The sequence below is a fragment of the Labrus bergylta genome, chromosome 2 (genome assembly GCF_963930695.1).
Source record: "Labrus bergylta chromosome 2, fLabBer1.1, whole genome shotgun sequence".
NCBI classification, from domain to species: Eukaryota; Metazoa; Chordata; class Actinopteri; order Labriformes; family Labridae; genus Labrus; species Labrus bergylta.
The window spans coordinates 3331336-3353828 of NC_089196.1; the positions used below are offsets into that span (position 1 = coordinate 3331336).

The 22493-nt window shown below is 44.4% G+C and overlaps 1 protein-coding gene across 1 annotated transcript in view; it reads right to left on the reverse strand.

The window, feature by feature from the left end:
* arvcfb (ARVCF delta catenin family member b) overlaps positions 1-22493 on the reverse strand; it is a 264318-nt gene that overhangs the window by 14831 nt on the left and 226994 nt on the right. The window contains 5 exon segments of the mRNA XM_065962786.1: positions 1629-1716; positions 3222-3333; positions 5053-5245; positions 5566-5716; positions 7502-7629. Of these exon segments, the coding sequence (XP_065818858.1) occupies positions 1629-1716; positions 3222-3333; positions 5053-5245; positions 5566-5716; positions 7502-7629 (672 nt within the window).

Sequence of the window (22493 nt, forward strand, 5' to 3'; positions counted from 1 at the left end):
CTGCGATTCATGTGCATGTATGGATGCAAAGAAAAAAGGAAAATTGGGGCACTCGGCCAAAAAATGAGGACATTAAACTGCTGCGATGCTATTGACTCCTCTGTCAAAGAGATGTTTGTTGTTGGGCCAATGTGCTGCACAAGTCCCCAACCGCCCCCCCTCTGTCCCTCCGTCCCTCCCCCGCACACTCTGCTTACTTCATGATGGGAACATTTTCAATGTCTCTGACCCTATTACATCAATTTAAAACCCCCCATGATGAAAGTAAACGATAATTCCTCTATCTTCTGTCTAAACCTACTTTCTGACATTTAAAAACTTTTCTTTTAAAGCTTCAACTCCAGATTTATATGCAATGGTTTCATGACGCCTCACAGCTTCACCACACAGCGGATGAGAGGAGTAATATGGTAAGCACTTCACTTTGATACAGCCATGAGAAACAAAGATGTCAGTGTTGTGGAACCAAACGATCACAAGCTGTTTTTTAAGTTTTTCTTCTTCCTGCACCTTTACGTTCTTTGTGGATGCCAAAGTGAAGAGGGAGGATGCCTCTACATTGTTCTGCTTTAACAGAACAAAAAAAAAAAAAAAAAAGAATCAAAGAAGGAGTGAATTTTCTGTTTGAACCTGCTTAGAGGACTTTATGGAAGGGATAATCCACATCAGGACAGATGATGAAGATAACCTTTAAATAATAGTGTGTTTAATTTTTCTCTTGACTTGATTTGTCTTTACTGGACAGGTTTGTGAAGGGCCTCTAAAAGGCGCTCACAGCCCTCTCAGTTGACTTTTGGGACAGGACGGCTCTCGTCAATATCACTACTCCGACCAATCAAAATCAAGAAGGGCGGGACTTCTGGTATCAGCTTTGTCAACATAATAGCGAAGGAGAGGCTAGTCCAACTCGTCTTTTCGAGTGTACGCTTTCCAGATCTGGAGATGCTGATGTCAGGACATGTTTCCTTGACATTGTTTTCTTGGTGATATTTCTTTGAATTAAAGCAAAAATGCAGATTGAATGTGAACATTATATTTCCAAAAGTTTAGTATTTTCCTCAGACGGAGTATTGATAAAGTCTGACGTTATTGTCACACATACAAGCATTCTTTTGGCCTCCATGTTGCCGTTGCCTAGCAATGGTGTTCCCTACAGTGACCACTTGAATTTGACGACAGTGTCGGCTATCCTGCCAACAGTGTGAATTCTCCTTTTGGCTCCTTTTGGATTTTTTGGGGGACTTTTGTTGGGGTTGGATTTTGGGCTTTTCATGAGTCACCTTTTGTTATATCTTTTTGTCCTCTGTTAACAAAATGATCCTACTAACAATATTGTTTTTGCAACTAAAGTTTGATCAGTTCTGCTGTAGAAATCCATCTTCAGTAAGTCTCACAGAGCTTCTCCAGGATGGAAGTCAAGAAGTATCTGGGCCTTTTTGGTTTGAGTCTTTTCAGGGAAACTTTTGTCAATCTAAAGATCTAAAAAATCTCTGGACTCCAATAAATAATATTTCAGTTTATGATGCTTTATTATCATTGTATTGTTTTATCCCCCCTAACTCACCTCATATGTGTCCTCTAATCAGGCTAAAACAGCAACGATCACAACCACACACATATGAACTGACCTTGGTTCTTCTCCATCAGGGGCAGAGTGGTGTCGTCATAGCCAGGCTTGCCATTCTTTGTAGCTTTCGGGGTGACTGTCACTGTGGGCTAAGACACCAAGCAAGAAAAAAAAAAGCATCATACAACTGAAGCTGGTTGATGCTGAACAGAGAGAAACACACTTCATGCTCTTATTATACTCATTCAACAACGTCATGCTAACTAACAAGACAACAGCTAATGTTAGCATTCATCGTGGTATCTTGGGATTCAAAGCTGCCTCACTGTATCTGGAAACACTGTGAAGAAGTACTGTTAGCATTTGGTCATCCATCCATCCATTATCTACACCCTTTATTCCATTCAGGGTCTTGGGGGAGGGGCTGGAGCCGATCCCAGCTGTCATTGTGCAAGAGGTGGGTAACCCTGGACTGGCTGCCAGTCACTTACAGGGAGTGGCATTAGGCCTCAAGCTAATGGTAATATCTACTCGGGGGCTGGTTAAATGCTAACATTAGCTGTTTTCTGTTGGAAGATAATGGGTTAAAAATAATGTTTTTTGGCTTTGCGTTATGATCTGATTTCCCTTCAGAGTTAATTTATCTTTTGTTTTGTTATTCACTAGAGATTCATCTCTTCATAGGGCCCAACACACAAAGACATGTTTCTAGAAAAGCCAGCAAAACCAGGACATTGACGAGTTTCACCATTGGCCAAAGCAGCCAATCAAATCAAGTTGGAGGCTTTCCCTCCGCTTTGTACGACATTATTCTCCCTCCTCATCCAGGGGCAAAGCAAAAGTGACAGCCCTACAGTTGCTGGAACCCATTTTTTCCCACTTATTATATTTAATCGTCCATTTTCGCATGCAGCCCTGCTCAACAGGCACTCCCGGCTATTTCCCCCCCGGCTGCACTTAGTTGACGCGTCTCTGTGTGATCGGGGTATATTTAAGAAATATTTTTTGCAACCAATGAGAAAACAATAAGGTATGTTTTGATGTAACGGTCGTGGGGGCGTGGCCCGATTCGAGGCTTGTCGCAACTGATTATTTGTCCAAATAATCCTCAAGTGTGTGGCGTCAACACGATTATCTTACTGCTCCTAATCAAGTCGGAGCCTACACATTCAGGAATCGTAATTATTAGACATGTTGGATATTTATGATTCCAGACCAGGGGAGCTCCGACGGAAAACCCGTTTGTGGATGTTGAGCACTTTAATAAACATGGCAGCAGACATAAACACAACTGAGCCTTGAGCCAAGTGGAAAAACTGAAGAAGAAGAGCAGCTTGTGGAATTATGGCAACCACAGGAATGTCTTCATAACGTCTTATGAAGACAAACCACACAGCCAGCTGACCACGTCCATCGTCCTCCATATTTGTTTTTCTTCTGAGGTCACGCTTGAGCGTGTGAGTTACTGTGAGATCTCGTGTCTGTGAAGTCGTCACTACAAACAGCTGGTGTGTTGTCCTCGTGTGTGCGTTCAGAGGATTATAATGTTAAACATCGGTTGTAACTGTCCTCATGTCTGTGGTGTTAAGATTTGAAAACCATACAGTGTGTGGTCGGACTTGTGGATAACCTCCACAGGATCACAGCTCAGTACCTGGAAGTGGCTCTTGTTCCAGCCATCCTTGGTCAAAGCATTCCTCAGGTCCTTATAGCTCCAGACCGTCTGCAGCACGTGGGACGCCGCCTTCGTTTCACGAGCTGATTGGCTGAGGAGGCCACAAGAAAAAGAGGGACAACATGGAGATTTAACCACAGCGATTCACATCAGAGACCTCATCTAATCCTGAAACAAGTGACAGCTTGGTATCGTAACACACGGCTGCTGCTGCAATCAATCTCTTTATTCAGAGACGTCGAGTCCCATGAGCGGCTCCAGGGTCTGCTTTTTAATTCACAGCCAGATGAGTGCACATTTCCTTTCATTAGCTACATCTGAGCAACCAGTATTAATTACATGTTGGTGGGGGGCCTCACTTCAAAGAAAGCTAATCTCAGAAGGCTGCGAGGGGAAACAGCTATTTGGTCTGTAAATTAACTGAGTATATTCATGCGATTCAGAGCCGCTCTCTGGTTGATCAATACTTCACCAAACCAGCACCAGGCTTTGGAAATGGCTCTTGATCTTAAAATGAAAAGTTGGGTGCAGGCACACTTCATTCTGGCGTGGTCAACACTTTTGCTAACCGAAGACGAGTGCATTAATATCTCTTAGCTTTCATTCTAAGAGTCTTTGGAGAGCGTTGGTATGACTCTACCTGCTTACTGGGACGAGCAGCAGCTGCAGTGGCACTCCTCTTTAATAATGCCCTCCAGTTCTGAGAGTTCATTAATGAGTAGTGGGTGGCGGTGGTATTGTGGTAGTCAAGCTTGTGGCCATTAGAGACACATTACATTATCCTCTGTGAATGCTAATGTCAATGCACACAATGATAATTACATCCAAGGTCATGCTGTGGTTAGAAAAGAATGTCTTCATGGTGAACACACCCTCCTGTTTACATGAAGATGGACACTCTTTTCAAACTGAGCTTCCACAAGCTCAGTCGCCATCACGTCTTTGTACATTCATATCGATTCTGCACCATGGTTGTTTTCAAGATGGAAAGATTTAAACCCTTATCTGTATAGAGAACAAACCATATAACGTATTTTTGTAGGCCAACCCAGAAGTACCGTCACCATGGGGTCTAACGAGAATTCGCCCTATGGGAATTTTTAATTGAATTTTGGATCATTTCAGAAAATAAGCTCTGTGGCTAACACGTGTTTCTGAAGCGTAGGCGTTTTGTTCAGCAGGATAATCTTCACAGATGAACACCATTTTTATGATGTTTGAAGCGTTAATGTGGCCGACAGAAGTAAAAAGCTAACGTTATGCTACAAGCTAACTACACCACGGTCGGATGATTGTGACGTCACTAGCGTTATGCTTCAGACGATCTCTGATAAACTAATCCACGTATCTTTATAAATAGTTTAATAACATAATATTCACCTTAACCTAAAGATTAAACCTACAGGAGACATCTCCGACTAGTGAGAATTCGCGACCTCTGTGTCCGGCGTGATGACGTTTAATGTCCCCGACAACCACTGTAGTCACATTTAGCCGCTTGTTAGCAACCGCCTTTTTAAAGACGAGTAAAAACTTCAAAATTCACAAGTGGGGGTGTTACCTAACGTAGTTTATGTGGTCTAACAAAACACCAACATCTCTTCAGCTTATGTTAACCACAGACCTTATTTCAGGCATCTAACCACAAACCCATTCAAAATCCACATTGACTTTTAGACGTTAGACCCCATGGCGCTCAAATGCTAATTTACTTCCTGGTTTTAGGACTCATTTTAGGCGCCCTATTATGAAATGATTTAGTGACGTTATTTATTCAGCGTTGTTATATAATGTGTGCGTCTCTTCCTACCTGGTCCTGTTGATGGCGACCAGCTTCTCGATGGCCTGCGCCTGGATGAGGGAGCGGGCGTTTTCTGAGCTGTCGGTGACGATCTCGTGGATAGTGTTGAGGATGGCAACCACCGTGTCCTCCTCTAGGTTTTTGGCGGGTCGCTGCTGACCGCTGGGTAAGTTGCTCACCAAGTCCCGCATGGCGTAACTTCCTGTAAGGTCCAGCAATTTAAAAAAAAAAGGTCAACGATGTGGCAGAGCTTTGGATCAAATAGATTAGATATAAAAGGACATTCTTGATGATTATGATTTTTAAAGGAGGGTTTTACAAACTGCTTGTTAATAGAAACTCTAATTAGCTTTGGCTCAATGGTCTACGCAGGATGTATATTTGGACCCCATTTCTTAAAAAGTAACGCCCATAACTCCATTATGAGAAATGTTTGATTTCCAGTTCAAATACAAAATAAACCCTTTTTCTCTCCAAATTAAAAAAAAATGCTTTCTGTGTGCAGTTGCTAACATCTCGTACCAATGAGGTCCTTGTTGCGGCGGTCGATGGACAGGTTGCGCAGGGCGATGGCCACGGCTCGGACCACCTTGTCAGAGTCGGAGCGCAGCAGCTCCACCAGGATGGGAAGACCTTTCTCTTTACGCACCGTGGCTCGGATGTAGTTGGACCACTGGAGGGCAGACACAGGACATTGTTGTTTTTTTTAGTTCAACCTTTTATCCTCCACGGTAGACTGAGTGAGCACACGCTTGTCAGCAACATCCTGTCTGACATTCATGCCCGACCTGAAGAGCCCCACATGGGAGCTGCCCAGCATGACCTCACTCTTTTTTTTTTTTTTTTTTTTTTGTGTGTATTTCTTTGGACCCACTGGGAGAGCTTCACTGGAGCAGCGTCACACACATGTGAACACACACTCTCCATCCTTCACTTACTTACTGACAAGACGGCTCTGACTGCTCCCTGAGTTTTGACTAATTCACAACATCACACAGCGGGGTTCTGGATCGACATGCGACATAATCTGTCTTAATTCAATCATCACTAGATTTCACTCCTCATTTTTCTGTAACATGAAACATTCAGTTTGACATTAAAGAGTTTCTCCTCTAACCAGCATCACCCCAAGAGATGTCATTAAGAAGAAGGTATTAACATTAACAACACTAGATGGCAGTAGTATGCCTTTAAAAAAACAGATGTAGGGAGAGAGCTGAGCAGAAGAAGAGGATGGTGGGGATTCTGAGGAGAAGCTCTGATATCCTCTCAGGGAGCAGGGACATGATTTGTCCAGCTACCAGATGTGAAATTGAGATGTGTGAGCAGGTTTCTGAGCCTTGCCAGAAAATCTTGATCAGCTTCAATATGAAAAAAAAAAGAAGCAGCACATGAAAGAAGGATTTCTCCTTTTTTAAATAAAATGTTCACCCTCAGCTGAAAACTACAAATACTGAATTATTCAAACTAAAAGTGAGGCTCATTCGTGGGGTAGGAATGCTGGATACTGCTGATGAGTTTACTGGACTGAGAGGACGTGTTTACAGTCTGACACCGGGGTGTTCAGAGGAGAGATCATGCTGCCCTGGTCTGAGGGTAGCAGGCCTGCAGAAAAAGACTAAGTGACCACTATCACCCTGGGTGCTACAACTAAACGGGGATCTGAAAACTAGACCCCCCCGTTTATAATCACTTGTGCCTGTGGGTCAGACAGCCTCTCCACAAGAGGCTCTAATAGGAGTAAATGACTGGTGATAAAGTAACAGAGCTGGAGGTTTGGTGTTCAGAGTCTTGTTTGTCGTGTTACCCCACTAAGACGGTTCTGACAAAGAAGGGGGAACCATAGCAAACGCCTTTTAAAAAACAGCTTGCATCATATGTCAGAAAAAACCTCCCATCCATTATCTCGGCAGATGTTAACGCCCATCTTGACCCTTCGTCTTGCCTTCAGTGTAAATGTCAACAGAGGCGTATAATGGTGGGACCAAGTGGATCCCAGCCCTGTGCTCATCCTTGGAGGTAGTAACAGAGGCCTTTAAGGAGCGGGACGGGACCACTTAAGGTTTTTACATAATCACACAGCCCAGATGAGCTTGAAATCTGTTTGGGGTGTTTAAGATGAGGTCTAGAAATTCTTCATACACAGATAATTTGGGTCAAACGTCGATGCAGACCGAGGACTCACACTGGATTTTTCCTCTAGTTGTGAATAAGGGGAATATTGGGATAAATTGTCCTTACATCCCTGTAGTGTGAGTCTGGACTAGGTGACTCTATTAGCACCCTAACTCAGGAATACGGTCCTGCTTTCATCTTAGAGACTTTTTACTTTTGCTCAGCAATCCAAGAAATCTGCTACAAAGAGGTCAATGATGAGGACAGAAGTTTAAAAAGTACAATACTCAAGATTAATAAATATATTTCAGTGAGTCAGCCCCGTCCCCAGCCCTGAACTCACAGTCCACTGTCCAGCGCTGAGGTTCTGAAGAGCCCCCGCAGCAGCCTCCAGGGTGTTGAAGTTCTGGCTCTCAGTCAGCAGAGAAAGGTAGAGCCGCACGACTTCAGGCTGATACAGCAGCTCGAAGCCTGCAGGGAAATACACAGAAACACACACACAGACACACACTGGTTAGACAGACAGACCAATTAGGCTGTGTGAAGGTAGCAGCAGTACATTGCGGAGGTTTATCTCGGACCAGGGGGAGAGAGCTTTGGCAAGGAGAAAGAGGAGAGAGCCCTTTACTAAAAATGCACAAAGGCGTTATAGAAAAAGTGAAACGCCTCAGCAAATGCAATAAACATCTGATGGCGATGACATTTTCAATGAAAACCTGATGGAGTCTGAGGTGATCACTTTTTCTCCCAACAGGCTGCAACAACTTCACAAAAAAAAAATGTAGGAGCAGAGCCCAGCATCGTTCCTCTTGGTGACACTTTGGCATCGTGATTCCAGATACTTCACTAATATAAATGAGAAGAGAATATTGATCCGACAGCTCACACACAACCCTGAGTATTTGAGCGGGAAGTTTATCTCACTAACACATTCCAGCAGAGTCAGTCATCAGGGCCTCCCTCTGATGGAAACCTAATTACATTATCAGCTATTAAGAGAGCGCCGGCACAGGGAGAGAACATCGCATTTACACATCCGACGTCTTTTTTTCTTGTGTTGCACAAACAGGTACGTCTCTGTTAGTCTCTGTGAGATGCTTAACAAGACACAGAGCACCTCAATTTGTGTTCAGAGATTGTGCCGAGAGGATCGTTTTTAAAGGCAAGGTCATTTTAAGCTCTTCACATCCCTGGAGGGGAGCCAGATGGATCTCACCATGGGAAAGGCAGAACATTTTGTGGGACTCTTACGGCTTAAGGAAACAACTCAAGGCTTTTAAGACCAGCCTAAAGGAAAGTTCTAATGACCAAATACAACTCTTCAACCAGTTTAAATAAGTCTCAGAGCTCCTCAAAACATGTCTGAAGTTTCTTGTTCTAAATCCACTCTGATCCTGTATTTGATCATGTCTATAAACCCCTCTATTTCAGCCCTGCTCAGAACAGGCTGTTTCTGTGTCTGTACCTTTAAATATGTAAATGAGCTGTGCCTGACCACGCCCCTTCTATGGATGTGGCTCAGGCTTTCTCGCTCCTTGTCCTATTGTTTATGGTGAGAAGGCAGACTCAGAGGGGCAGAACAAACACCTAGCTGTGGGAGTGTCACCCACCTGGGGGAGGGGCTACTGCCCTTTGTGATGTCATGAAGGGAAGATCTCCAAACGGCCTGGTTGAGCACACATTTTCTGAAAAGTGGAGCAGGCAAAAGACGGAGAGGATGGACTTTTCTCATCATTGGGGGGTTTGTAGACGGACTAGAGACACATATTAGTGTCAGAGAAACATGGTGAAGTGAATTTTGAATAATATGTGACCCTTAAGGTTTATTTACCAGCTTTAAAACTGAGGTGAAATCGTGCCCTGTTGTCAGTCGACTGTGTGTTGATCCAAGGCAAAAGTGTCTTTAGAGTAAGAACTGAAAACTGAGCCCTGAAGTAAGTCCTTAGCGCTTCAACAGGGGGCACAATCAGCTCTCACTCACAGAGGCTTTAACAGACTGCTGCAGTGTGAGCTGGTGGCTAAAATCTCCTTTTACAGAAACACCATTTCCCCAGCAGCTTCTCCTCCTATCCTCGACAACAGCACACGAGCTATTTCAAATCCTCCGTCAATCCCTCCAGGCTCAAATTAAAGGAAATATAACCCGCTGTTTCCTCGTCCCATATCTTCTGAGGCCAGTGTCTGCGAGGTTTCTATTTGAAACCCCTGTATTATGTGTGCAGGGACGTATAGTAACTCATTTGATTGATGGGGCTGACGAGGCCCTCGGTATGTTTTTTAAACTGTAGAAGAAGAGAATCTTTTTGTAATGCGAGTCTGACCTGGGTCCAAGTATGAAGCCATGCATCAAAACTCTTAAAGGGCAACACAAGCCAGCGATTCCTTTTTTTATAGACTTACTTGTTTTTCTTAGAAGGGAAACAGAGGCTGAGTGTTTGTGAGGTACAACGGAAACACACAAGCTGACATTTTTGCCTCTAAATCCACTTCTCACACCCATAATTTGCAGAGAGCGGAAGTCTGGATTGCCAGATTCAGTCGAGGCAACATAGCTGTTAACACTCAAAAGACAGCGTTTCATCCCTGTGGTGTTTTCCCCACAAAATCCAGGCCAAGCTCGCTCCAGAATGTGCACAGGAGGAACTGCCAGGTCGGGAGGAGAAGGAGAAATGTTGAACTTCTTTTCAAAGCAGCAGCATGCAGGAGTCGCCCTAAAAAAACCTCTATTGTACCCATGTGTTAAAACATGAATCCCATCAATAGGTTTTTCTCGGGGGGGCTAGGCAAGAGGGAAGAGTCTGCAAACCAGACACTCAGCAACTTTCTGCATGCTCCTCATATTTCCGGGCCTACTGGGTGCACACTCAGCAAACCAGAGACCATGTTGCAGAGCACTCCTGTTGACAGACACTTCATCTCCTTGGCAGATTCTCTCTGCACAAAATGTCAGCCATGTTTTTACCTTTGTTGCCAAGTTCGCCCGCGCTCAAAAGACTGTGCAGCATTTCTATTATAAAATCTGCAAATCCACATTTCCTTCTTCTTGCAATTCCTGTGGTCGTGGTCTGGCAGCCGACTGAAGCGACTTATGAAATTGGCGCTGTGCAAATAAAGGACTCTAGAAACAAAAAGGCATGAACTGTTCAACAAAGGAGAATGGGAATGGAGGGAAATTCACTGGTCCTTTAAACGTCCTCCTTAATCCTTGAGTGGAATCTTTTGTCTGCTGAGCCAGAGTTTTCTCTTTGCAGCCTTAAACGCTGCTGAACGCTGAACGTCAGTTTGAGCTCTGCTGTCACCTGTATACTGTAAGTGTTTTTGTTGTTGATGTCATCAGTCGTCACCTGCTAGCCTCTGGGCCTGCTAGTTGTCAGTTAGTTAGGCAGAATTACAATTCACAGGGGGACTGAGCTGTCAGTACGACGTGACCTTGGCTTTGCTCAGGGGCAACACGAGGCCCTATTTTCTGTGACAGACTGCGAACATGATGAGATTACCTAACTACATACACAGGTATTTAGGTGTGTGTGTGCACGCGGACGGTTTTGAAAGAGTAAAGAGTAAACTCTGCTTTTGATCAACCATGAAGCTTACAGCTAGTTCTAGTCACGTTTATGAAACAGGTTCAGGATCCAGTTAGAAAGACGTTTTCAGATCCTTTGCTCAGGGAAAAGAAGACAGCAAATATGATGTTAGTAAAATGTAGTTCCCAACGATATGGGGTTTTTGGGGCAGATCAGATATTGATATTGGGAAGAGAAAAAAATCAGATACCAATATATCAGCTCATATCTTACTTGGATCTATCTCAGATGTGTATAGATCGATATACATACACATTCAATGCGTTGATCCCTCAGATGCAGTTATCAAACACGTGGAAAAAATATAAAATGAAGACAAGATGGTCACTCAAATGGAAAGTAACTGAGCATGTATACACATCACCGCTTGTCAATCTGGAGACTGATAATGCTCGCTATAATCCATATAGCGCCCTCTGCTGGTGACAGAGAACTGATAGTGTAATACAATGAAACTCAAATTAAATGCTATTTGACCGGAGAATAAATCAAGTAATATCTACAATAAAATCAGCCGATACAATAGTCACTGGATGTGCTAATATCGGTCGATATTATCGGCTGACCAAATAATCGGTCGGGCTCTAGTAAAATGTGTATAAAACGTTTTTTTTTATTATTTACAATCTATGATTTTTACCAAATATTGTATGGGTTTGAAGAAGAACAATATTTTTAGTGATACCATCAGCATCCATTCTGATGATTTCTTTATTGTTATTCTTAATGTTTAAAACAGCAGCTGGGGGTTGGTGTCAGATGAAGTGATCAACTGCGTGCTGCTAAAAAAGCTTCTTTTTCATTTTCCACAACAAAGATGCTCAAAGAGTGAAGTATCTGACTATAAAAATAAAGCAGGGGAGATTCTGTTGTTAGAAAAACCTTTTTACTCATGTAGAGAACAAAACCAGCAAAGACTGCTTTGCAGGAGGAACAATAAACCACCACAAACCAAAAAGAAGAGCTTCAGTAGCATTCGAGCAATATCTGTCAGAAGGGAAGTGCACAATGTAGCACTTCTTCTAACACACATGTCAATAATTCAATACATTATAGTGTCACTAACACTAGTGCCCACTCCTGGGGAGCTGAGGCCAGCCCGTCTGTGCACCCTGCTTGTGTGTTGATTACTGAAGATGCCCTGACCCGACTCCTGCAGAGCTCTGCTCCATAACTACACTGACAAACACACAGAAATGCACATACAAAGAGCTCAGGAGAACTCCTTTCATCCCTCCATGAGGTGAGTGGGAGCAGCAGCTGGTTACTTTTTCAAAGCTGAAGATGACGCTACGATCGAGGTGACGCTCAATTAGCACCCAGACCCTGAAGAGAAGGAGCTTTGTGGTGCTGCGGTGCATGAAAACTGGGTTAGAAACAAAAGTTTAGCTGAAGTGATTGAGTGCTGCTCAGTGCAGAGCTGTTGCTTTCACTCGGTTCAAGTAGCTTCACAATTGGTTGCAATTAAGAGCAAGGTGTGGCGGTGTGACAGGCTGGTAAATGATAATGGATTAACTGTTCACACACATTCACACATGCATGTGAACAAAATGTGGCTCTCTTAGCCCTCTGCCTCCTTGTAGGTGGGTCGGCTGCAGTCGTGCAGGACAGGACACACACCTCTGCAAACCCCTCTGTACATGCACGCACACACACACACACACACACACACACACACACACACACACACACACACACACACACACACACACACACACACACACACACACACACACACACACACACACACACACACACACACACACACCAAACCCTTGCGCGGCCATGTCAAAAAGTGATGTTCATCGATCCTGTCTGTTCTTTCTACTCTTGCTTCCTTCTATACGAGCGCTGTACTGGCTCCATTTATTTCCAGGATACTAACAGTACACAACACTTCCATCGAGTACAGGGGACATGGTGGTGTATCACTTTCTACAGCTCAGAGGGGACTTTAACAGCGCTGCAGAGGGACAGCAGAGAGACGGAGGGAGATAAAGCGAGTGACAAAAAACCCTGCGAGACAAATCTTTGCTCTCACATACTTTTTCTGCATTCACAGGATCATTGCAATAGCACACAGCCTCTAACCTTTTGCACTCCTGATGATTGCTTAATTGAAATGCTGATGATGTCGAGTATACTGCAGGGACTTTTCTGCTGTGGCTGTGATTTGTTCACTCTCTCCAGGTCGCCGTCACAGAGAGACAGGGACACAGAACGAACAGTGCTGACCACAGGGTCACCATCTCCTCATAATGAATCACTCACGCACAAATAAACGAGGAGTGGGAAAGAGCCTCCAGTCTCTTGTATTAGAGTGTTATACTGTATGTGTACAAGCACTTCAGTGCTAATGAAGACTTTCACAGCGTGGCACTGCAGCGGGGCAATGGCTAAAAAGAGCACCTCATTAAAAGTAGTATGCCACCACCAGTATAATAATTGCTGTGACTCTCTCGGGTTCATTAAAAAAACAAAAAAAGGTGAGCGATGGAGCCACGTAAACAAAACAAGTAAATTGGCAGAGCTCCCCGTGGGGCATGAGAAAAACGCCTTAAACAGCGCTGCCTTGAGGCTGACTGGGATTGCAAATAATGCAGATTTCTTTATGCCGCTTGAAGGACCGGATGGATTGAGTTTACAGTCAGTGTCAGTGTTCCAATGCATGATGGGTAATTAAAAATCAGAAGGGCCATTATGCATGTTGATTATCTGTCAATACAGGCAGAGTGAGCCTTGGAGTATAGCTCACTGGGTGACATCATGTTTCCAATCAACATGTGTAGATCTAGAGAATCTATTGAAAGGTTTTTAATGAATAAGTTTAGGTTTGTTGGTTAAAGATAGAGCAGATGGTGTTCTTGTGCATGAGTACAATTGATCTTTTTTGATTTGAGTTAGCTTTGCTAGAGAAGATGACATGCATCGAGTATTGAAAGGGCAAAGAGAAATCATTCCATTTGTATTCTGGAGATTCATCGTAATGTGAGACATGAATGTAAAAAGGCATCGGACATGAGATGCATGTGAATGCACGAGTATGAATCACAGAAAATCACTCTTAATTGCCTTTCAGGTTTTCTTTCAGCTGCTCTATCTGGTGTCATCTCTGTGGGAGTGAACCAAGGTGTAAAATCTGCTTCCACACGAGTTAAACCACAAACAAACACTCTTTTGCAAAAAACAATTTGACCCATGTTTGTAGTTTAGCTGATTTGAAAAAAAGGCATGTGTCCTCATCTGAAGCCGGAGGGAGAACATGTGATGCGAGGCTTGCATTCCCTTTCCCCTCCACAGCCCTCCTCCCAGCAGACTCGGAGCAGAGTGCAGCCAAAACAGAGCAGTGCCAGGCTGCAAAGGCCGTTCAGCCCCCCGGTCGGCCCTTCAGACTGACAGAGTCCAGGAGTCAAAGCTTCAATTTCTCCTCTGCTGCAGATTGGCATCTCTAAAGGCAGCCCCCAGGGCGCCACACATTAGCATACCCACATGGTGGCTTGGCCTTAGTTTTGTTGGATGTTGACAAAGAGAGGTGGCAACCGGCCCATCTCTTGGACAGTTACCCATCAGCTCTGGGCCACAAAGATGCCCTGGTGGGATGAAGGGAACGAGGGAGGGCAGAGAGAGAGAGAGAGAGAAGAATTTGATACAGCTGATGAAACATGCAGCAAAAAAAAAAAGAAAAACCTCCCCCATCTCTGCCTCCATCTTTGCCATTTCACAGCAGGGGGTCCAGCTCCAGCACTACCAAAAAAGTCTGCTCCATGAAAGCTCATTTCCTACCATTAAGCACGATGGGGACCCTTTTTCACAAAGCTGCTTTTTGCAGTGACAGGGGAGTACTTCCTCTTTCCTGTGCTGATAGGACAGCAGAGTCCCGCTGTGGGCTTTTCAGTCCAGAGAGGACACATCCACACCGGTAGAGAGAACACGCTGACACTGAACAGACTGAAACTCCACTGGAAACACTCCATCTCTACAGCTACAACCCCCTGAACCTGAGACATAATCACAGAGTCAGTGGGTTTGTAACTCTTGAGCCACAGTTGTGTTAGGTTTTTCTGCGGCTCCTTCAAGAATGTTGCCTCGCAGCTTTCCGGCCTCTTGTTTGGATCAACCTGGGTAATGCTTTGGTTGTTTGTTTCCAATGTTTCCTCTCGCTAATGTAATAGCGATTCAGGGCCTGAGGTGAGGCTGTTAGTTTATATTAGAATCTCTGTCAGATACACATTTTATTTCCCTCAGGACGGGAAAACATATTGACAAGATATGTCACTTGTGGTGTCGTGCGGATATGAAAGTTAATACTGTCTAATGTTGCCTGATATTACAGATGTGTGTCTGCACAGCCACACAGGATGCCCGCCACAAAATGGACTATGGGGAAGAGTGGATTCCATTTTTCAGAGATTTCTTCACCCCATCTTTTCGGCCACTCTGGATCCTGAATGAGTCTTTTGAATGTGAAGAAAAAGGTCCCACAGTTAATCATACTGAGGCTGTGTGTCCAGCTGGTAGTTCACCTCCCAGTGTTCATCACTAAATCATTGTTATGCCATATGAGAGTTTATTCTAATTAGTTCATCCTAATTGCCCTTTTCCGACTTGAACTTTATATGAATACCATTTGTATCAACAATCAAGTCATAATGAGATTACTGGGAGGTTTGCTTTTTTCTTCTTGTGTAGCTTTCTTCAGGCTAAATGATACCAAATGAAAACAAACATGACTCCAGCTTTAGGTAAGCCAACACTAATCTAATTACTAAAAAGCTATAGTGAGCATGCTCAGTATCTTTTTAACCCTCACACAATCAATGGTTAAAACTTACATTAAACCTATAGCTGGATGACTTTCATTAAAAAGTTCACACTGCCCTGGCTTTTCGATCCAGGCTCGACTTTTGATGCAAAGCAACGTGTCCATTTCGATTTCATTGACAGACCCAACACAATTCTCCTTAAGAAATTGGTATAGTGTTGAACTGTATTCAACTATGGGTGGATTTCACCACCAGAGTACCCCTTGGTGCGATTTCGAGGGCACCTTAAGTCTGTGCCCGGACCCAGCCTAAATCGATCTCAGTTGGGCAAGACCAGCAGGTGACTTTGTGTCTGTGGGGAAGATAAGACTCTGAGTCAGGGACTTCAGAGCGATATAACAGTGAAAGATGCACAGAGCAGATAACATCACCATTACAACCACCATTGCCATGTTTCTGAAATGTGCTGTATGAATACACTTGACTCGACTCAACGCTAGAGGGTTAGGGTAGGTGCTGTGCTGTGTTTTGATTTCTGGACAGTCCTGACTTCAGGATTTCCCAGCTCAATCTTAATATCTGATCTGAAACAACATGCTTCTACCAAAGTAGCATGCTGCATCATTTTTAATGCAGCTTTTATTTCAGTCTGAACCCGAGCACTTACTGTTGGATTCTCCAGTAAAGACAAAGTTTACTTGAAACCGTTTTAGACTCACACAGCGGTGAGGGTCAAACTGGGTCAAACGAGTATCAGCAGTGGAGCTGACTGGGTCAAAGTGTCTCGGCTGACTCCACTTCATATCACCCACAAGAGACAAGGAGAGGATGAGAGAAAAAAGAGGAAGAGTTTGATGTAATTCTGTGTAACTCTCTGGCACTGCCGCCATCTTGAATGTTTAATGATGTGAACCCAGACGAGTCATAAATACTCGGTCTGCCCTGCTGCAATAAATATTGTCCATGAATCTTTAGAGCATGTCTTATGATAACTGTGGTGTTAAAACAGTAGAGGTACAATGCTGAGGACGGACACACACACACACACACACACACACACACACACACACACACACACACACACTGCAGACGTATGTGTGCTGTTAAGCTCGCTGCAGATGGAGAACAGATACAGAGGAGCCTGCTGCTGAGCTGAGAACATTTATTTTCTCTCTTTTTTTTTTCCCGTCCTCACTCGTCTGAAACATATTTCTCGTCTTTTCTCTCCGCCTGTCTCTCTGACACCCTTCTGTACCTAAATCGCCAGCATGCCCCCCCCCCCAAAAAAAAGATCATCTATTGATGTAGACAATATGCAGAGATGAAAGAGTACATAGTGGTAGTAGGGTTGCTATGGAAACGTCTATGTGTATTTGTGTTTCCTGTGAGACAGTTTGGCTCTTAAAGCTGCACATAACAACAAAACCCGCTCATTTGGGTGACGCACTGCATTTAGAGGCATTAATGTGTGGAAATGAAGAGAGTGATTAGCAAGTTAAATTGGCAGCGAATGTAGCTCCAAATGAAGTTTATTCTCAGCCTAAGGTGCAATTCCCATAATTCAACAGCAACTGAGCAAAACGCTAGCCCGAGGGCTACAATTAGAGGCTGGGGCGCTGCTCGTGCTGCGTGTTGAGTTTGTGTTTAGAGGCAGCAGCTCCCTCAGTCGCTCAAGTGCTTCAGAGTGGAGAGGCATGTATCTGCTTTCAAGCACATTAGTGTGTGTGTGAGTGTGTGTGTGTGTGTGTGTGTGTGTGTGTGTGTGTGTGTGTGTGTGTGTGTGTGTCAGAGAGAGTGGAGTGTGTTTCAGCATCACCTTCAGTGCCTGTTGTCTTTACTCAGGCGAGTCACGTCCTTACCCAGACACAAACAAAAACTAAAAACTCAGGCAAAACCAGGAGCCTACCAGAGAGGTGGAGATACAGGGGGAAGGAACAGGTAGGAAGAGAACGAGATGAAGTGAAAGATGGAGAGAGAGGGGAGCTGCAGTGGAGGTGGTGGACAGCATTTTTTTTATTTCCTGTTGGCAGGTTAAGTCGCTCACCCGAGCCCCGAAATGCTTAATAAAAACAAGCCGAAGTTGTCAGGGCGCAGAGTTGTGATTTCACCACAGATTTGAGACACAGTTGACTCCAAACATGTGACACACTTAAACCTGACAGGTATTTTCAAAGAGGCAATAGAAGAGGAAGAGGAAGAGGAAGAGGAAGAGGAAGAGGAAGAGGAGAAGAGGGAGAAGGAAAAAAAAAGAGTAAAAATAAAAATGGGAGTGGGGGTGGTAGGAAAGAGAGATCAGGCAAGACAGAAAAGATTGGGCAAAGTCAGGCTGACAGAGGAGAAGAGCAGGGAGCAGGGAGGGAAGGAATAATAACATGGGTGAGGGGCAGGACAAGGGAAAAGTGAAGGAATAAAAAAGAGGTAGGGGTAGAGACAGAGAGAGAGAGAGAAGGCATCGTAACTGAGTGGATTTGAGCTGTGAATATTGTACGCTGGATGGGAGACGGGAGGACCAAAAAGAAGAAAAGACGTCGAGACTAAAGCACATGAGAAACTGATGCACTGCAGCACGAGCTAAATGATGTCCTCTGCAGTTTGGGGTGGGGGGTGGAGGGTTGGGTGTCCAGCCTTCGGGAATAAGCCTAGATAATCCTGTGGACTGCTGCTGTGTGTGTGTGTGTGTGTGTGTGTGTGTGTGTGTGTGTGTGTGTGTGTGTGTGTGTGTGTGTGTGTGTGTGTGTGTGTGTGTGTGTGTGTGTGTGGGGGGGGGGGTTAATAGAGATATGGCAGTGACTGGAATGAGGACTGAAGATAGAGGCCTTATAGACTTGAGCAGATGTGGGGTGAGTTGAGGGGGGGGAGGGGAGGGGAGGGGGGTTGTTGGCTGATGGGGGTCTGGGTTTTGGATGATGGAAAGGAATCAGGATTAGAGAGACAAGAGACATATGTGCGGAGCGGAGTGGCACGAATGTCTGTTCTTGAATTTTTTGGGTTTAGAGTTACTGTTAGCAGTGTTGGTGCAGTGAAGGTTTTTATCTTTGTTTAAAAAAAATAAAACATTACATAGTGATGCTTTAGTGTTTAGTTTTTTGTAAATGCGCACCCCTTTTAATGGTCTTAAAAAAACACAAGCGTTAAAGGATTCCTCCTAATGTTTATTTCCTTTAGCACATGCTGCAAACATTAGCATGTCGGGCTAACTAGCATACTATATTGTCTCTTTAGCTAACAAAAGAGTTACCTGCATTGGGGCGCGGGTAGCCTAGTGGTTAGATTGAACCTATGTACAGAGGCTATAGTCCTCAAAGCGGGCGGTTGCTTTCAAATCTGACCTAAGGCTCTTTTGTCGCATGTCATTCCCCACTCACTCTCTCTCTCAATTTACAACAATGTCAATAAAAAGAAAACACCCTGTGAGCTCCAGAGAGCCCTTACAGTCACCCCTGAGCAGCTTCACCCTCTGATACAGTCTGCACCCGGGGATGTGAGATGATGGCTGTGATGGTGTTTGACGGTGGAGGGATTTCCTGTGTCTGGGTCGGTGTCAGCACCCATCTCTCATTCCCCCCAGCCTCCCCAGCCCCCCCTTCTCCTCAGTCTGTGAAATGGCACGCTGAAGTGTGATGGATACTCTGGATTAACTCTCGCCTTGGAGGATGAGAAGGTAGCTATGCTTTTTCTTCCCATATACACACTCCCCGATGTGTCCACACACAGATACACACACACACACACACACACACACACATGTACAGCTTATCCAACTCTCTCTGTCTCTCCAACACTGACAGACAACACCACATCTAATAGCCATAATACTCCCCTCATGGTCAGAGTGTGTGTATGTGTTTCTGTGTTTGTGGACAGCTGTACGACTGAGGATTTGTGTGTGTGTGTGTGTGTGTGTGTGTGTGTGTGTGTGTGTGTGTGTGTGTGTGTGTGTGTGTGTGTGTGTGTGTGTGTGTGTGTGTGTGTGTGAGTGTGTGTGTGTGTGTGTGTGTGCTTTCAAGAGTCAAATGAAAGGCAGCGAGGATGACAGGACTTGCCCCCTCCCGCCGGCTTAAACGAACCCATCGTCGAATCAAACGCACATTAAAATCCTAAACACTCACCATTATAGACCAGTCAAACTGATTGGCTGTGGATGCCAAAAAACTCTCTACAGTGGATAAAAAAAAGCAATTCACGTCTCGTTTTTCCGCCCACTGCTCTTCCTCCTCTCCTGCTCTTCCTCCTTTGACTGTTTACACTTCCCCTCCGTCTGCCTCATCTCGTCACAGGGAGATCTCTACCTTTTTGTTCACTTGCTTTAATGAAGTGCACAGATTTGTTGCTGGATGTGATATATAAAGGTCTGTTAAGAACCCTTAAAATATAACCCAAAGTGTCATGTCTGTCAGGTTAAGACCTCTGCAAAGGGGCAGTTTGATTGGACGCCTGCCAGTGCTAAACTCCTCCTCAGTCCTCCTGACTCTCTCCTGTCATTGTATACAAGGACAGCAGTCCCTCGGGTGCATTTTAGACGCTCCTGTTTGCAACGGTCTAGACAGTTTACGACCGATATTTCACTTACTGTTTACCAGTAACAGGACAGTGGCAAATTCTAGGGGTGGGGGGGTGTTTTCATCCTCCTCACTAAGCCTCTGTTGTAGCTCCAGTGATGCCAGTCAGCACGCCATTAATCTGCTTTTAATTAGATTAAAGCATCTCTCGCAGAAATAGGAAGCAGCGCTCTTGTGCCTCAAACGGGAGGCCAAACAAAAGGCTCCAATTGGCAAATAAATCTCACAAGCTTTCCTCCCACTTTCGCTGGAAATCGTCCTTGTCCCATGATTATCTCTTTGCTCCAAACGCTCATATTTGGGAGATGGGGGAGGCGGATGACACGGCTGATCATCTGAAGGGCCTGATGTTGCTGGCGATTGAGGTTCTTCTGCACTTTAAAGAACACCCGGTGGGAGTGTTGGAGGAGGATGAGGGACGCTGAGTTTTTTTGTTTTTTTTTTGGGGGGGGGGTAAAGAAGTTGAGAAACAGTTGATCACTGCTGCCATATTGGGGAGGAAGTGCTTTTTAAATTGAACTGCCACAGAGGAGGTGCAGGGGATTAAAGGCGGCCCCGCTATCTTTTACCAAACACAGGTGGATAAATGCTGCTATGCATCAACACACACACACACACTAATCTGCAAGGACTTCATTTCACTAATGAGGTGTAGAGCAGCCACTCTCCAGCAGACCTCCTAGGAATATCTTTATTATGCAAACCTCTTTGTATTTCCGACAAAACACAAGGTGGTCCCACTTCAACAATCCCCGCTCCCCTTTTTTCACTCCTCCACACCTTATTATCGCTCCTTTTCATCACTGTGTATGAAACCGCTCATGAGAGGATGCAGGGAGATGAAGGGAAGGTTGAAGTAGTTTAAATACCAGCTGCGAGCCACTGGCTGTACTCATAATAGGCCCAATTTCTCTGTGTTGTGCTGAGTTTTAATTATAAAAATACAAAAGGATGGAAAGTGATTGGCATCAGAGGAGAGCCAGGTTAGCTGTTAGCCAGGTTAGCTGTGGCCAGCAGCAACTCTAACCTTGGCCGCCTGCCCAGAGGACCAAAGCCCACTTACGCTACAGGTGCCCTGATTTCATACACTGTTCTTGCATTTATGCGGTGGCACCTTGAGCTGTCAGGTAGCAGCCAGAAACATCTGTGTTCTGATCAGAACTGCTTTGAACTAACCATCAAGTACAACACATGGGTGGGCAAAAATTAGGACAGTTGATGAATTTAAATCCTTCCAACTTCTGACTGAACTGCATCTCAACTATCTGATTTAAATTCGTCTCTGCTGTGTTTCTGCCTGACTATCGTAAAATCAGAACAAGCATCTAATTAGGTGAAGTTATAAAAAGTAAGTGCAAATGGAATCATTTCACATCTGTGCCTTGTCTAACACATCCTTTATCTCCTCCTGCCACTTGGTGCACCCCTGTGCAAACTTCTTCACTGCAGGAAACTGTAATCATACATAAAAGAGTTTGGGCGGAAATTCCAGGAGGAGCATGATTATGTCTGATGTTTGGGTTCCATGTTTTTGTTTACATGTATTTATCCTTATTTAAATGGGAAATCTCCTGAGATAGGATGTTTTGGTGTTTGTTAGTATCCCGTTAAGCTCCATTTGAAGGTTATTGCAGAGCCTCAACAGAAATGTGAAATCATTTAGTCTCAACAGAAGATCTGTGAAGACCTCTGGACATGTTTGCATCCAGTATAAAGGCATGTATGATATGTATATACGCCATGTGAAGCAAAGGAATAGATAGCATAAGGAAAGAGTGCTGCAAAGGGAAGGGTAATGAGGCCGACACTGATAGAAGACGCCAGACAGTCTGGCCCAACCTTCTCAAGTGGACGCGATGTGTTAGAATAGCAGAGACGCTGAGCACGAGACAGTATGTGTGAATGCACACTAGAATATGGTCTGCACAAGTGTTTTTTTTTTTATCATATGCATGCTGTTTGTAAGCATGCTTTGTGTACGTGCCATTCCGTCTCTGTGCGCCATCGACATACGGGGTCATGCGTTGCTGTGAAATGTGACGGCTGGAAGTGAGGACGTGGAGGTGAAAGCGGGATGCAACCGGAGCAGCAAGGTTCTTGCTTCAAATCAGAAAGAACTTGGCAAGGCCAGGAATCAGCATTCAGGATGTAGGTGTTAAATTCCACAGGCATGAAAATGGACAGAGTCGTCATAGGACTACTGGTTAGAAATTGGGTGTAGATCTGGACTAGGGTTTGCAATGATATTAGTAAGAATCAAACAGTATTGATACCTGTTTTGAAATCACTGCAACAAAAGCAAGAAGTCCTAGAACAACGAACTGGATAACTTCTTGTTTTCAATTCTCAAAAATTTCAGGCAAACTCCTGCACACTGGCTTAACTGCACAAAAACATTGGCACATTATCCGCACATTTGGATGGATTCA